The sequence below is a fragment of the Vanessa atalanta genome, chromosome 27 (genome assembly GCF_905147765.1).
Source record: "Vanessa atalanta chromosome 27, ilVanAtal1.2, whole genome shotgun sequence".
Lineage (NCBI taxonomy): Eukaryota > Metazoa > Arthropoda > Insecta > Lepidoptera > Nymphalidae > Vanessa > Vanessa atalanta.
Genome location: NC_061897.1, coordinates 4,105,661 through 4,121,253, shown reverse-complemented (window position 1 = coordinate 4,121,253; position 15,593 = coordinate 4,105,661). Strand labels below are relative to the sequence as shown.

Here is a 15,593-nt window from a genome sequence, read left to right as displayed (position 1 = left end):
TACGGTCACACCCAAGATTTACGCCACAATATTTGCAAAACCAAAACTGAATGGACGTGTTCTTATCCTTGAAATAATTAAAAAAGTTCGTTGACTCGCGCTCTGGCGGGAAGATTTGACGTTTCTATTTTTTTTTTTTTATTGCGTACCTTTGTTGTATTGTGACGATGGTTGTAATTTGATTTTATTATTTTAAATTAATTAGTTAAATATGTATTAGTTTTCGTAATTTTTTGTATTTTGATTAAGATTATTTTAATAATAATGATCAAATTGTAGTCTTAGGAATGATTGTAGAATTGTACGTCAGAATGTTTTACGTATTAGTACTGTGCCCGGTTTTACTCGCGTCTGCGGTACTGACGCTGACCATCGATTCTCAACTTGGAACATCTGTGGAAGGTGAGAATATTTTTTATTATAATTTTATTACTAACAATCAATAAATCATCTTTTAAGTAAACGACATTAAATTCAGCTCAGTGTGAGTATCAAACAACAACAAATTAATATATGAACGACTCTTAAGCAAACTGTTGGTCAATATATATAATTTTTATTACTACACCTTTTGTACTTTGTACATAATGTGCAATGTATTTATGTACAGTGGTTAACGTGATCGCCTTTGTGTCGTGGACGGTGTGTTCAGAGTGAAGTTGGTTCAATAATTTATCAGTTTTGAGCCTATCACCCAGTGGTAATAAAAGGTGAATGTTTGTTGTAGATTGCGAGTTCAAATCCGGGTGAGCAACTTTTAATTTTCGTATAATTAATTTGTGTTTATAATTTCGTGTCGCGTTTTGGTTTTATAAGGATACTGGCTTACTCACCCTTAAAAGCAGAACACATCATTACTAATTATTGCTGTTTGTCGGTAGAATATCTGATGAGTGGGTACCTACCCAAACGGGTTTGCCTTGTTGTCTTAGTCTACTGTTAAACAGCACTAATTAGTAATGTTGTTTTCTGGTCTAAAGGGTGGATAAGCCATTATAGACGCAAGGGACATGACTTCTTAGTTCCCAAGCTTTCCTACAGCGCCAATATCTATGATCAGTGGTGACCACTTACCGTCGTATATCATAAAAAATAAAAGTGATAACTATAAAATTATTTCAATGTCATATTGTATATATCTCAATGTAGAATCCGGAATGGAAACGAAATCATCGAAAAAGCTATTACCATACTTGGGTTAAAGCAACTGTTTATTTTAATTTGTCATAGTTGTCTCGGTAGTAAGCAAGAGTGTGACGGCAGCATATCCTGTAATTTTCCACAACTAAAGATCCTCGTTTCCTTTTTAGATGAAGGTTAGGACTTATTCCACTTCAAGGCACTCTTGGAGCGACTCAATAAGGTCTCCTCTATATGTTTTCCTTCACTGTCGAGTATGACATGAATTATACAGAGAAAGGTATATGGAAATGTCTTGCTTGGTCGGATTTTGAATCAGCAATCATCGGTTAGGATTCAAGTCATCTAACCAATGGGTCATATTGGATCTTAACTATATTGTCTTGAGAGTAGATTGTCTCAGTTGATACCACCCAGGTAAAAAACAATCAAAAAATGTTTGATTTTATTAGTGACCCAATGTTATAACAGGTGAAAGTGTATCCCAAAAGCATTTTATGGATTATAAAGCATCGCTTCTCACAATTAAATGGAGGCAAAGGCAAATACTAACAGCAACGTCTCAATCCATGGTGTACGAGATCCAAAATTGAGATCACCTGGAGATGCCCCAAATTGTTTCTTACAAAATCATTTTTGAGGTGGAGGAGATAACCAGAACTGCTCGCACTTGGGTGCTTATTGTGCTTAAGACGGGGCTACCCATAAATAGTGATAAGACACACAAATCTTAGATTTATCAAGATTTATATTTGAAGAAGTGGTACCTCGATGTTGCAGATGTCCATGGGCAGTGGTAGTCCTACTTTCCATTAAATGAGCCTACTGCTCGTTTGCCACTTATAATATTTTCAAAAAAAAAAATACCATTAACTTCCTAATCTTTATGGAAAATCTCATGAGTTCTTCTATAGCAAAAATTTTTATCAACCAATATTCACTGCCCCTCTAACTAATCCTCTGGCTTCCCGGTTCTTCTCTATAGAATCTAAATTAATCAATTTTTCAAATCTGTGGTAGACATTGATTCTTATTAGCTTCTGGTCGGTACGAAAGTGATAAGACGCCTTCACATCAGCATATACCGTTGATCTATTGTATCTAATGTTAGTATTTTTATATGTCCTGAATTTCGATCAAGTCCAATCTTCCAATATTTCCATTAATTTATTAATTTATAAACTTTAGTATGCACAAACTGTTTATAGAGGCGGTGACTACTAAAGATAAACTCACTTACCTAGTATTGACGCCCCCCTAAATTTTGAGCCGTTGGCTATAACGAATTTTGTAACAGAAATTTGACAATATCAATTTCAAATCTGCGTAGGTGATATTATAGCATGCTAGAGTGCGCAAACACACGTCACAGTTAAGTCTTTTTCAGAAAGCCTTTGTTCCCTCTCTCTGTCCGACGGGACGGAAATCTGACACAGGAAAGGGAACAGATATCTATTACATTACTAAAAGTAACGAACTGTATACCAAATTATGTTTGTATCTTATTATACGAGTATATAAAAAGATCGATGTTTTCCAATTCATTGAAATTTTTGAAAATAAATTGATTATATCATTATTTGATATTATATACAGCGTGCTACAAAGAAGGTTCTTGTTTACTATTACTTATTTGTATACAATGTGTCATGAAGCAACAGTAATGCATGGCTGTGTTTGCTAGATTTTTGTTTAAGTTCAATTAACAGCGTGACTGATCACTACGAAAGTTGACATATATATATGTATATATCAGGAATAATGTAGCTTTCTACCAGTTATAGAAAATCATAATCTGGATGCTTAGTTCCCGGGATTACTCCCTACATACAAACAAACAAATTTTACAATTATATAATATTTGTGAAGATAATTTTCACAGTGAAGACTGGAAATATGGCTGCGACACACCTGTTATACAGTTGATTTATTATATTTTAGGCTAAAATTACATTACAATAGTAACTTAGGTACGGGTATTCTGTAAGCTGAAATTTGAAACTCACACGTAAAACTCGAGCGTAAAATGTCAGAACTTGGCATGCGATATTGGCTGTCATAATGAAACAAATGTCAAAATGGCGTATCACTGTAAGTCTGTTGTTAACATTTGTATTCAGCGATCAATCTCCATCGTGTGTTCTCCATCGCATGTGACAATGGCGAAATAATCTGTGCCCTCTTGGCACAAATAAAAGGCAAAATTAAAAAAAAAAAAACATTTGTGTCACGAGTGGGATATGAGATGATACGAATATATTGGGATTAGTTTCTAAATAATATATTTTAGTCTGATGATCTTAAAATTGTACAAAACAAACGAATTAAGCAATTAATTTTATACAATTTATAAAAAAATATATTATATTTATGTTAATTTTGGGTTTTCATATACTTAAGTAAATATATATGTCGGAGGAGCAGGATGCCGAACAGTTGAGTTCGGGGATTGATCCGACATTTGGAAGAATCATAGTAATATCAAGGGATTACAATCTTATTTACATTTTTACATTAGCAGCCAGTAAATTTCCCATTGCTGGGCTAAGGCCTCTTCTCCCTTCAAGAAGAAGGTTTGGAGCATATTCCACCACGCTGCTCCAATGCGGGTTGGTGTAATTCATCTCGATTAAGAGCAAATAGGATTGCAAGCAACCATCACATTGGAGTAGCTTGTCAAAACATAACTCGCGTTGCCATGACACTTACAACTCCATTCGGGGTGACCCGCTCTTAAAAGTAAATCAGCCATCAAACATTATTGCCAACTATTCATTAATCCAAATCAACAAACAAAGTAATCTCGCCCCGTTATATATATGTATAGCATTACAATTACTAGGTACTTATTCAATGGGTACAAGCGCCTGAACTAGGCCGAGTTCGTGCCTCAGTCGCTGGTCTCTTCCGAGATCGTTATACAATTTGTGACAATACACACATTCCTTGATTATCCTGGTTGCTTAATAAACAAATTATATCCTTTAAACATAATATTCCTTTGGCAGCAGGTAACAATTTAGGTATTCTGTAATATCAAACCTGAAGTAAAATCAATTCGCTTTATATTACTAGAACTGTCCCTCATAGTCCGATTCTACAATATTAAATCCATAGTAGATTTTTGAGGCCTTTTAAGGCGGGTTTTTCCAACCGATACGACTTGGGAACCTTCAAGAAAAGAGCCTACTCATCATTTAAAGTCCGTTAACGCAAGCAAGCCCCCGGTATTGCAGATGTTCAAGGGCCATCTTAGTTACTTGTCATCAGGTTAGCATCCTATTCTTTTTTTTTTTTAATTTAATTTACTACATCCACGGGCGCACAGTTGCCAGTGGCTTTTTTACATTTTACTTTTATAAATTTTGGCGTTTTATATTTTTACTAAACATCAGCATATCTTCGCGGGACTTCGAGCTTGTCGTCTTCTTGGAAGACGTGGCCCACTCTGACTTTTTTTAATTTTAAAATATATACATAATCTATAATCCAATATATATATATATTTATATATAGCGTGTAAACCTCAAGTTCAACTATTATTCTATAAAGACGAGCCAACAAGTAACTAAGCATACATTAAAAAAAATGTATACAGAATATACATAAATTAATTATACATCATTAATATTATATAAAACGACCTTCACTTGATTGCAAAAACTTAACGCATAGTGCAAGCTAATTAAAATTCTAACACATTTTACGTAATTGAAGAATTTTGATCATTACCAAGTATCAATATTATGAGCCGAGATGGCCCAGTGGCTAGAACGCGTGCATCTTAACCGATGATTTCGAGTTCAAACCCAGGCAGGCACCACTGAAATTTCATGTGCTTAATTTGTGTTTATAATTCATCTCGTGCTCGGCGGTGAAGGAAAACATCGTGAGGAAACCTGCATGTGTCTGATTTCAACGAAATTCTGCCACATGTGTATTCCGCCAACCCGCATTGGAGCAGTGTGGTGGAATATGCTCCAAACCGTCTCCTCAAAGGGAGAGGAGGCCTTTATCCCAGCAGTGGGACATTTACGGGCTGCTAATGAGCTGATATGGCAGTGAATTGCCACCATAGATCGCGGGATCCAACCCGGGCTAGCACTTGAAATTTCAAATCAAATCAAATTACTTTTTATTTTACACCAATAAACACATACTTTACATACATGTGGGGTGTGTGAGCCAGTGTAACTACAGGCACAAGGGACGTAACATCTTAGTTCCCAATGTTGGTGGCGCATTGGTGATGTAAGGAATGGTTAATATTTCTTACAACGCCATTGTCTATGGGCAGTGGTGACCACTTACCATCAGGTGGCTAATTTGCTCGTCTGCCTACCGATATCATAAAAATAAAACATACATAAGTCATATTCTAGAAAGATGCTTACCGCTAAAACAGCGATCTCTTCCAGGCAACATTAGAGGAAAGAAACAGAGATAAAAAGAGGTAGGGGTGTACATAGCAGAAATACTTAAACATTAAACATAAATACATTAATTTCATGAGCTAAAGTGTTTAAACTCGTCCTTTGCATTGAAAGATAACAGTGACAACAAAAAAAAACCGTCTCATGGAATTGCGTTGTCGAATAAGCTCCAAGCATCCTCCTCAAAAGAAGTTCTTAGCCCAGCAGTGGGGCATTTATTTCTACTTAAAGTCCTGATAATCACTGTACAAAGTTTAAAATCAAGTCAATATTTATCATTTTAATTTAATAGATTGTTAATAATAATTAAAACCTTCGTCAGAATAATTATGTTTCAAATCTTTATTTACAATATGCTTAGTTGAAAATAACGGTATATCAAGCAGCAACACTTTTCGTGGAAGTTTAAATGTATTTTAGCTAGGGTTGCCACTTTTTACGATTTATATGATATTTGACAGACGTCATAGACATGTTGATTTATTTAAATTTTTAACCGTTATACAAAGGAAGTTATTTGTAATAAATATGAATGTTTTCTTATTTAATACAAGTAATAAGAAAGAAACACCCTGCAAATGTCTCTCACCCCTTTTGAGGGGGTCTGTAACCCGAGCTTCTTCCACATGCTTACTATTCTTTTTTTAAATCATCTTATTTCGGTAACTACGAAACTAGATAAACAGACGGAATAAATATAATATTCTTAGATAAATGTCAATTTTTGAATATTTTGTAACTTTTTTATGGCATCTGTAGGCGAACGGGCAAATGAGGCTCCAGGTGGTAAGTCACCTTTGCCCAAAGATGACCATACACCACCAATGCGCCACTAGCCTTTACTATACACCCTTATATTTGTAGTTATACTGACCCACTCATTCATCAAATTGGAACAGAACAATACTAAGTATTATTATGGTAGAGCACTAAGTATCCTCCAAATAAATTATATTTGCGCATATAACTTAACTCTTTCCAACCGGACAAAGTCGGAACGGGCAATTAGTCTATATAAATAACATCGTGCAGATCTAGCATACACCCGATCGAAACCTATCCACTATTGAAATAAAGATTTTTTAGTCGAAAAACAAACATCCGCATCATTCGTATTATCGAGATATTTGGATATTCAATCCATAAAATTTCAATGACATGACGTTCAACGGACGGCTATGTTTGACGTTTAAATAATAATTTCGTGAAGGGGTACTGTTAACCCAATGGAAAGTTATCCACAATAAAATATTAATAAATAATGAACCGTATTTGTTCAGATTTATTCATTAAACCCGAGCGAAGCCGGGTTTTCATCTAGTGTTATATAAATAACTAGCTGTGCCCGCGACTTCGTGCGCGTTGTTTGAATGTAAGTTATTTGGATATTGTAGCGTGATTTTATTCTTATTCTATTAATAATTCTAAAATAAAAGTAGCCTAAGTTACTCCTTATATATACATCCGCTATCTGTCAGTGAAAGTCCCGTCGAAATCGGTTCAGTCGTTCCAGAGATTAGCCGGAACAAACAGACAGACAGACAGACAAAAATTGTAAAAAATGTTATTTTGGTATATGTACCGTGTACATACATATGCATTTAGTAAAAAATGGGTTATTTTAATATTACAAATAGACACTACAATTTTATTATATGTATCGATGACGAACATTTTTTCTTCGCTCTCATAAATAATCACTGTTTTATTAATTAATTGGCATTAATTACGAACGTTAATAAAAAACACGATAAGTTTTTGAGTTGTTGACTCATGATTTATCCTTTGTGCTCATAATATTGACTCAGTTTCCTTTTAATGAAACAAAATTAAAATAAAACCAAATCGCAATGAACTTCACGACCTTCGTAAAGGTATTTTTAGTACTCGTGTACAGAATCAAATTGAAATTAAAGCTATCACCTTAACTTATACAAATTGACTACCTCGTTCGTCTAGTGGCTAGATAAGGACGCAGATCACGTGATCCTGAGTTCAAAATCGAGGTCCGATGAAAAGTTTTCTTCTCACTTACAGCCCCTCTGGAAGAATATTAGTTTCATCACGAATAAAATTCTAGGACTGTGTTCTACGTGCTTTTATTCTTGGAAGTTACAATTTTAAATTGATTTATAATTTTCTTTTTGTGTTTCTTTATTAATCTACACAACTTTTAGTTGGAAAATCGGAACCTCTAGTAGTTTAAAAAGAAAGTCCTCGATTTTTCCGGCTTGGTCGGTCGAAATTCTCGTTTAATATATAAAACAATCATCCATCATCATCCTCCTGCCCTTATCCCAATTTTGCTTGGGGTCAGCGCAGCATGTCCTCTTCTTCCACACTTCTCTGTCAGACGTCATCTCACAAGTAACATTCTTTCTAACCATATCGTCTTTCACACAATCCATCCATCGTTTCTTTGCTCGTCCCCAACCTCTTTATCTATCCACATCCATTATCAAAACCTTTCCCTTTTAATATATAAAACAATATCAGAATGATTACACTTGGTAATGTAGAAGCGTAATAAGAAAAGATCTTGCGACACTACCTACTAACCTAAGCAAAGTATCGTAAGGTACCGTAATGAGGTTTTAACATGTGATCACCTAAACGGTGGCTCACGTTACGTAAATAAACAATGAATCAAGTAATGTATAAGATTGATTTCTTTTTCAGATTGTTTTGACCGAATATCGATCGGAGAGCAGTTACCACGTGATGCCATCTATCGGAACGTCACGGAACTAACAACAGTTGAGTGTGAGCAAATATGTAAGCAAGATAAACAGTGTCAAGCATATGTTTATGGGTAAGTTTTTTGTCCATATGTAACGATACCTAAAATTTAATTATCATTGAATGATTTTTACAGATTCTTAATACGATAAAATATATTTAATTTATATGAATCCCTTTTAATTATTTCATTAGTTTTTTCGAATAAGCAATCGTTTGTTAGAATAACTCTCACATTTTTACATACATATCATTATTATTATATAAATAATGTAATTTAGACCAAAGTGTTAATTAAAAAAATTTAATAAGCCTTTAAGTTACGATCTTACATTATTTAAAAAAAATATTTAAAAGCTTTTTTTTTATTTTTCAGGGTTGGCGCTAAAGGGAATGCTACGTGCGAATTAAGCAACTTAAGCGAAAACGAAATTAAAGAAAAGAATCTATTCCAAAAAAATCCAGATTACGACGTATACGTACGAAGATTTGATTGCGAACAGTCACCCCCAACACCGATCGAACAACCATTTGATAATAGTAATGAAAATGGACCACAACACAAGCCAGTCATCCGTCCAAATAACGATGAAGCCAAAAGACCAATGGCTGATGACCTTAATCCTTATGAATCGAGTAGACCCCAACCTTCCTATGCATCAAATACACCATATAGGCCAAGCTATAATCAAGGTAACAACGAAAGACCTGATGATTACGGAGCATATAAACCAGAAAATGATAGACCACCAAGTTATGGAGATCATAAGCCTCATGAAGCACCATACAGACCGGAAAGACCATACAGGAATGCAAGTAGACCGGACCCTTACGACCAGCTCTATTTTCAAGATCCGCATAAAAAACCACGTCCCGGTCTATGGAGACCAGATCCTTATCATCCTATTCTACCTGGTGATGAGATTCAAGATATATATGGATCAGAGCCCTCTAGGCCTCAACGTCCAGATTATATAACAGAAAAACCTCAGTATCAATATATTATAAGACCTAATAGAAAACCATATACCAAACCAGAAGACCAAGGGTATTACAATCATGCAAAGCCTGAATATGGTTCTGCACATCTTAATAGTCATGCAGGACCCCCAGAAAGACCCTACAAGCCTACAAGGCCCAATGATAAACCCAGTTACAGTTATACTGACCAGTACGCCAGTAATTATGGCACATCACCAGATAACTCCATTTACTTAGAAATATATGACCCACCACGACCATATAGACCTAGTATAAATGAAAGACCGTATCATGGAGCTGGAGGTTCTAGTCAAAAATATGGTCAAAATTACGGATACAACAGTTTTTCAAATCAAGATACGTATTCTCAAAGTCAATTACAATACGGCTCTAATTCTTGGAATTATGACAATCAAAGGCCCCAAAAACCTAGTTACGGAAGTTTGTCCAATCAAAATGACGATATTGGCTACGGATCCAGACCCACATATAAGCCGAAACCTTCATATAGTTCGCATAGTCACCTGAGTCAAAGTTCTTATAATCAAGCGTTGTACGACGAAATGTATGCCATCAATCAACAGTACTATAATCATGGTCATGGAAGTGGTTATGGCGCTCAAGTCTCAAGTACATATGGTGGGAGTCAAAGTCAATACGCACAACAAGAATCGCATTCAAGCAGTCTATATGGAAATTCCCAAGGTGGATATGGTACCCAGACAACTGACCATAATAATAGACCGTCAAATCAATATGGCCAAAACGGTAACAGAGATCCACCTTCAAGTAATTATGGCGGACAAGCTAACCATCAACATGAATCTACTTATGGTGATAAAACCCAGTTAACGAATACCCAAAGCGGTTATGGCAACCAAGGTACAAGTAATTATGGCAGTCAGTCTAACCAGTATGGATCAAATCAAGATTCACAAAGTGATAAATATTCTACGACTCAAAGTGGTTATGGCAATCAAGGTACTAATAATTATGGCAGTCAGTCTAACCAGTATGGCTCAAATCAAGATTCACAAAGTAATAAATATTCTACGACTCAAAGCGGTTATGGCAACCAAGGTTCAAGTAATTATGGCAGTCAGTCTAACCAGTACGGCGCTAACGAAGATTCACAGAGTAATAAATATTCTACGACTCAAAGCGGTTATGGCAACCAAGGTTCAAGTAATTATGGCAGTCAGTCTAACCAGTACGGCGCTAACGAAGATTCACAGAGTAATAAATATTCTACGACTCAAAGCGGTTATGGCAACGAAGGAACAAATAATTATGGCAGTCAGTCTAACAAGTATGGATCAAATCAAGATTCACAAAGTAATAAATATTCTACTTCTCAAACTGGTTATGGCAACCAAGAAATTAGTGGTTATGGAGAGCAGACAAACAAATACGGGTCCCATCAAGATTCTCATAACAATAAAATTCCTATCCCTCAAAGTGGGTATGACAATCAAGCTCCTAGCACAAATTCACAGAGCAACAAATATGGTAACAACCAAAGTTACGGCAATCAAGCGTCAAACGCCTACGATCAGCAATATGGCTCCCATCAAGGTTCACAAAACAACCAATATAATACCCAAGGTGGTTACAGTAATCAAGTTAGTAATTATGGCGAAAGTCAATACAATTTGGACTATAGCAATTACCACGGAAGTCATCTTGGTTATGGAATCCATCATCTATATGGTATAAAACCTGGTAGTTATGGAAGCGAACCAAATGATTATAAGCCCCTTATAACCAATAATGACCCATACGACTATCGAAAACCAAATAGACAACATAACGATAAACCAATATATGATTTACAAGCACATGGATATGGAGACCGTGATAAAGATTATCAGAAACCGGATTCTATCCCCGGTTATAATAAAGAAAGACCGGATTTAAAACCGGGTTATGAACATGGAATAGCTAAACCTGCTCCTGGTTACAACGTGGGGCCAAGTGGAGATAGAGTTACATCACGACCAGTCGCTGTTGGACAATACGGAAGAGATCCAGGGAAGGATATTTCATATGAAGGTAAGGACTTTTTGTAATATAGATTTCCAGAAGTTTGGATTTTGGCGAATTACTATGTCTTTAGTAAAAAGTAAATACGTCGATATTTTTCAAAAACATATCTTAATGTTTATGTGTGTGTAGATTACATACGTTTTGAAAAAGGGGTAAAGATTGACTGCCTCATTTGTCTAGTGATTCAAACCCTAGGTCAGCCCCGAATAGTTAATGGATTTTTCTAGTGTGTTCCTGTGCTTCGGAATACATGTCATCTCATCTGATTATAAGAGTACACTTTTTCTACTACCTGATTTTACGCCAACATTTGCTAATCATAATAAATCCCACCAAAAACTTTTGCATGTATAATGTTGCCAAGACGAAACCACATGGCTCTTACTGTCAAAAAGTTATCAGATCTCATGTAGAACTAAAATTCTTACTCTACACGCCTTTACTCTACAAAGCAAAGTAAAAATTGTTGAATCAAACTTCTAACGCTACACCATAGACAAAATATGTGGCTTGGTCATTTTCCTATATTCACGTGGGCGTAAAGTGAAATATATATACACTGTTCATTACTTTTATAAAATAGATCTTGTAGTAACGTAACGGCCAAGGATTTTGTTTATATGGTGTGTTCGAAACCCAAATTATAGGTTTTCAAAAAATGACGAAGCGTTTCGAGAGAGGGTAGATAGCTAGTAGACCCTTGCGCTTCGCTTGGCTCGTCATAACGGGGGCATTACCGTGTGCCCCATTATGTCCTGTGTAGTTGGCTAGTCTCATTTCAAATTGGTTGCCATAGCCAAGATCGCATGCGACGGGTTTGTTTAGATTTGAATATTGCAGTGATTTACTTACAGCACTTATATTATACATGTGCATTTGATATGAACTAAACAAATAGTTCTCAATTAATATAAATCTTTATTAATTATAGAGCACCGTTTTACTTGACTACTTATATCCACTTTAAATTTTACTTCCAAAGTTCCGATAGCAATTTCGATGACGTTCAAAACGCCATTTTTTTTTCGATTCCATAACGTCCACAGATTATTTAAGATCTCGATCAACGATATCGTTTTTCATATTCAGAGAAAAAGTGTTGATATCGATTAAAGTCAAAGTATTCTTTATTCAATTAGGCTCATAAAAGCATCTTTTAAATCATCATGTAACAGTGTTGAATTAAATGAAAAGCTACTATCGTTTCGGAATGTAGATTCAACCGTGAAGAGCCGACAAGAAACTTAATAGGTATATTTCAACCATTTTAATTACTAGAGTACAATTAAATTTATTTATATCCCGCCTAGAAATCAGGGCCAGTTCTACCATATGGCTTTTTGGGCTTCAGCCCAGGGCCCCGTGGATTCAATGGGCCCCCAGCTAAGTCAAATCAAAGTCAATAATGCGAAATAATCTATAACTTTATTAAATTAAACAGTTCGTACGGTTTGCAGCCCTGCGAGTCCTGCAATTAATTAAACCCATTCTATTAATTTAATTCGAGTCTACGTTCACATATGTCTTAGGTAAGTAGTGTTAGCCCAGGGCCCCCTAACTTACGGTCCAGCCCTGCTAGAAATCATCAAATTTTAAGGCCAATACGATGACAGTAATGACCCATAGGTTAGAGGAAATGTTTATTTAATTCTGCTTTTATAAGATGGATTGTATGAGAAACGAGGATCGTTCTCACAGTGCCAAGATTTACACTACTTTATTCGTTTGCCTGATTTAATTTTGTTCCATTATTGAATTTAAAAAAAAAAAACATTTTCACGGTATGCAGAGAAATTATGGAATACGAAATATTGTATATCTTTAACATTGTCTCTGTCTTCATGCAGGCATCTTATAATATAAAACAGCAATCTGCTTTTAGTAGCCACAATCTTTTTTAAATAGGAAAATAAAGTCAAATGGTAAATAACATATATTCAAGTAGGCTATTATAAACATATTTTAGTCACCATGCTTTAGTATTTACTTATAGCAGGAAGGGTACGGATATCTTCGTGTTTATTATTTTGGTAGGTGGACGTACAAAAATGGGCTAAGATATATATACATAAATAACTATTTCTCATATCATCAGTGCGCCTCCAACCTTAAGAAGTTAATACGTTGTGTACGTTGGGTCCGTGGTTATACTGGATCACTCACCCTTCAAACCATAGTAAGGGAACTGAGACTTGATTTTAAGGACGCGTCATGTTCAGGCATTTTTCGATACACGAGAGAAGGCTATATATTTAAGAAGTCACAACTAAAAGTTAAAGAGCGTTTGTATGTTATTAAAGGATATTACAACACTAATGACTTTTTAGTTGACTGCAAATATAATTTACATTGTACATGGAAAATGGTTAAAAAAAGAAAAATATATCCCGCTGAGTTTCTTTCGCCGGTTCTTCTCAGGTCCGAGGTGCTAAATTCCGAACCGGTGGTAGATTTTTGACAGTCAATAAGCAAGTGTAAACACTCCTATATTGAATAAAGATTTTTGACTTTGACTTTGACTATCACTTGTATGGTACTGGACGCGAAAATTATTTATAACACAGCTTACTAAATATCCAAAAGTATTCACGAGTCCGTTAATTCCACATGTATCAACAACCTCGTGGCTTTGTTTCAACATAAATCCGGACAATTGTTTAGTATATTATAATGCAACCAACTGACCGGTAAGGGCGTGACCTTACATTTTGTTTTTGAAAATATTCTCTATATTACATTACATAGAATTGTGTGTTTAATTCAACGAAGTGTTTTATGCAGTTGAAATTTACTTTTTCTGTCTACTGGATTATTGCCCTGTATTTTATGTGAAAAAGTCAAGTATCTGATTGTTAATGTCCCGCTGGGTTACGACTATTCCCTTGATGAGAAGTCTTGGGTTTATTTAATCATGATTAAAATAAAAGTAAATATAGTTTTATAATCTTTGTAAAAATAAAATTTTAGAGGCGGTTTGAACTTAGCCGGCTGTTGTGACAGTACCAAATACTTAACAAAGAAAAAAATTCAAAGAAAATCAAATTTTTGACAATTTCTCCTTAAGCTGTTGAGAACATGTTTAAAAGAAAATCCTGGTCACACCAAGGAGTATACAATAATATATATCCTTAAGATTATTTCATTTATTACTTGGTGGCTAGGGTGCCATCCATCAAATATTCTCTCACTTCACTGCCAGTACAATTAAAGGCGTAAAGCATCATAGATCCTATGGGTCACACCACTTTGATGATGTCATTCGGATCTACCATATGGCTTTTTTGGCTTCAGCCTAGGGCCCCGTGTATTTAAAAGGGTCCCAGCTAAGTCAAGTCAAAGTAAAAAATAGACGATAATGCGAAAGAATCCATAACTTTATTAAATTAAACAGATCGTATGGTTTGCTGCCCTGCGAGCTCTGCAATTACTTAAACCCATTAAATTAATTTAATTCAAGTCCACGTTCAGATATGTCTTAAGTGGGCCTCTAAGTAGTGTCAGCCCAGGGCCCCATAAACTTACGGTCCGGCCCTGCTATTCCATTATCAATATCTATGGATAAAGGTGAACACATTACCATCAACGATTAGGTGGCCCATATATACACGAGTGCCTTGATAGAATAACTTTAAAAAAATGACCGTCCGTTTCAAATTATTTACGTCCGCTTATATTCGTTGTAAATAACAATACCGTGATTATCCGAAGCGGTAAGTTCCCCCATTTTTTACTTAATATAATCCTACATAATGGAACCTAAGCAATTTGGCCCGAGCCTACCGTTTGCAATTTACTTTACAAGATGTATGGTTTAAGTGATAAGATATTTCTTTCTATTTTCCATATAATTTATATGTCGGTAGTGAAGGAATACATACCTTATTGTACACCACAAAGTAACCTAAATAGCGATCTCTTCCAGGCAACCAAAATCAAGAAAACATCTTGAAATAAACTGTCAATCCAGAAATCTAGAAATGTCAATCTAGAAAGGTGCAAAAAAACGCTTTTGCAAACGAGGAGCATTTTGCATCTTAGGATGTTGTATGGTTTATACTTTAAGTTATGACTTTGCTTGTAATGTAATTGTTTTACGATTAAGATGTCTTTTGCCGTTATATCAATTATGCGGAAACTACTGAACTGGTTTTTTTTTAATATCATAAGTAGGCAAATGGATTACCTGACGATAACTGGTCACTGCCCATAGACATTGACATGACAATTTTTTACATTACCAACGATATTCAATAT

At 35.2% G+C, this 15,593-nt stretch overlaps 1 protein-coding gene across 1 annotated transcript in view; it reads left to right on the top strand.

Moving 5' to 3' along the window:
• Positions 1–311: 311 nt before the first annotated feature.
• LOC125074126 overlaps positions 312–15,593 on the top strand; it is a 44,278-nt gene continuing 28,996 nt past the window's right edge. The window contains exons 1-3 of the mRNA XM_047685354.1: positions 312–402; positions 8,253–8,385; positions 8,689–11,345. Coding sequence (XP_047541310.1) covers positions 312–402; positions 8,253–8,385; positions 8,689–11,345 — 2,881 coding nt within the window. The remainder of the gene's footprint in view (positions 403–8,252; positions 8,386–8,688; positions 11,346–15,593) is intronic.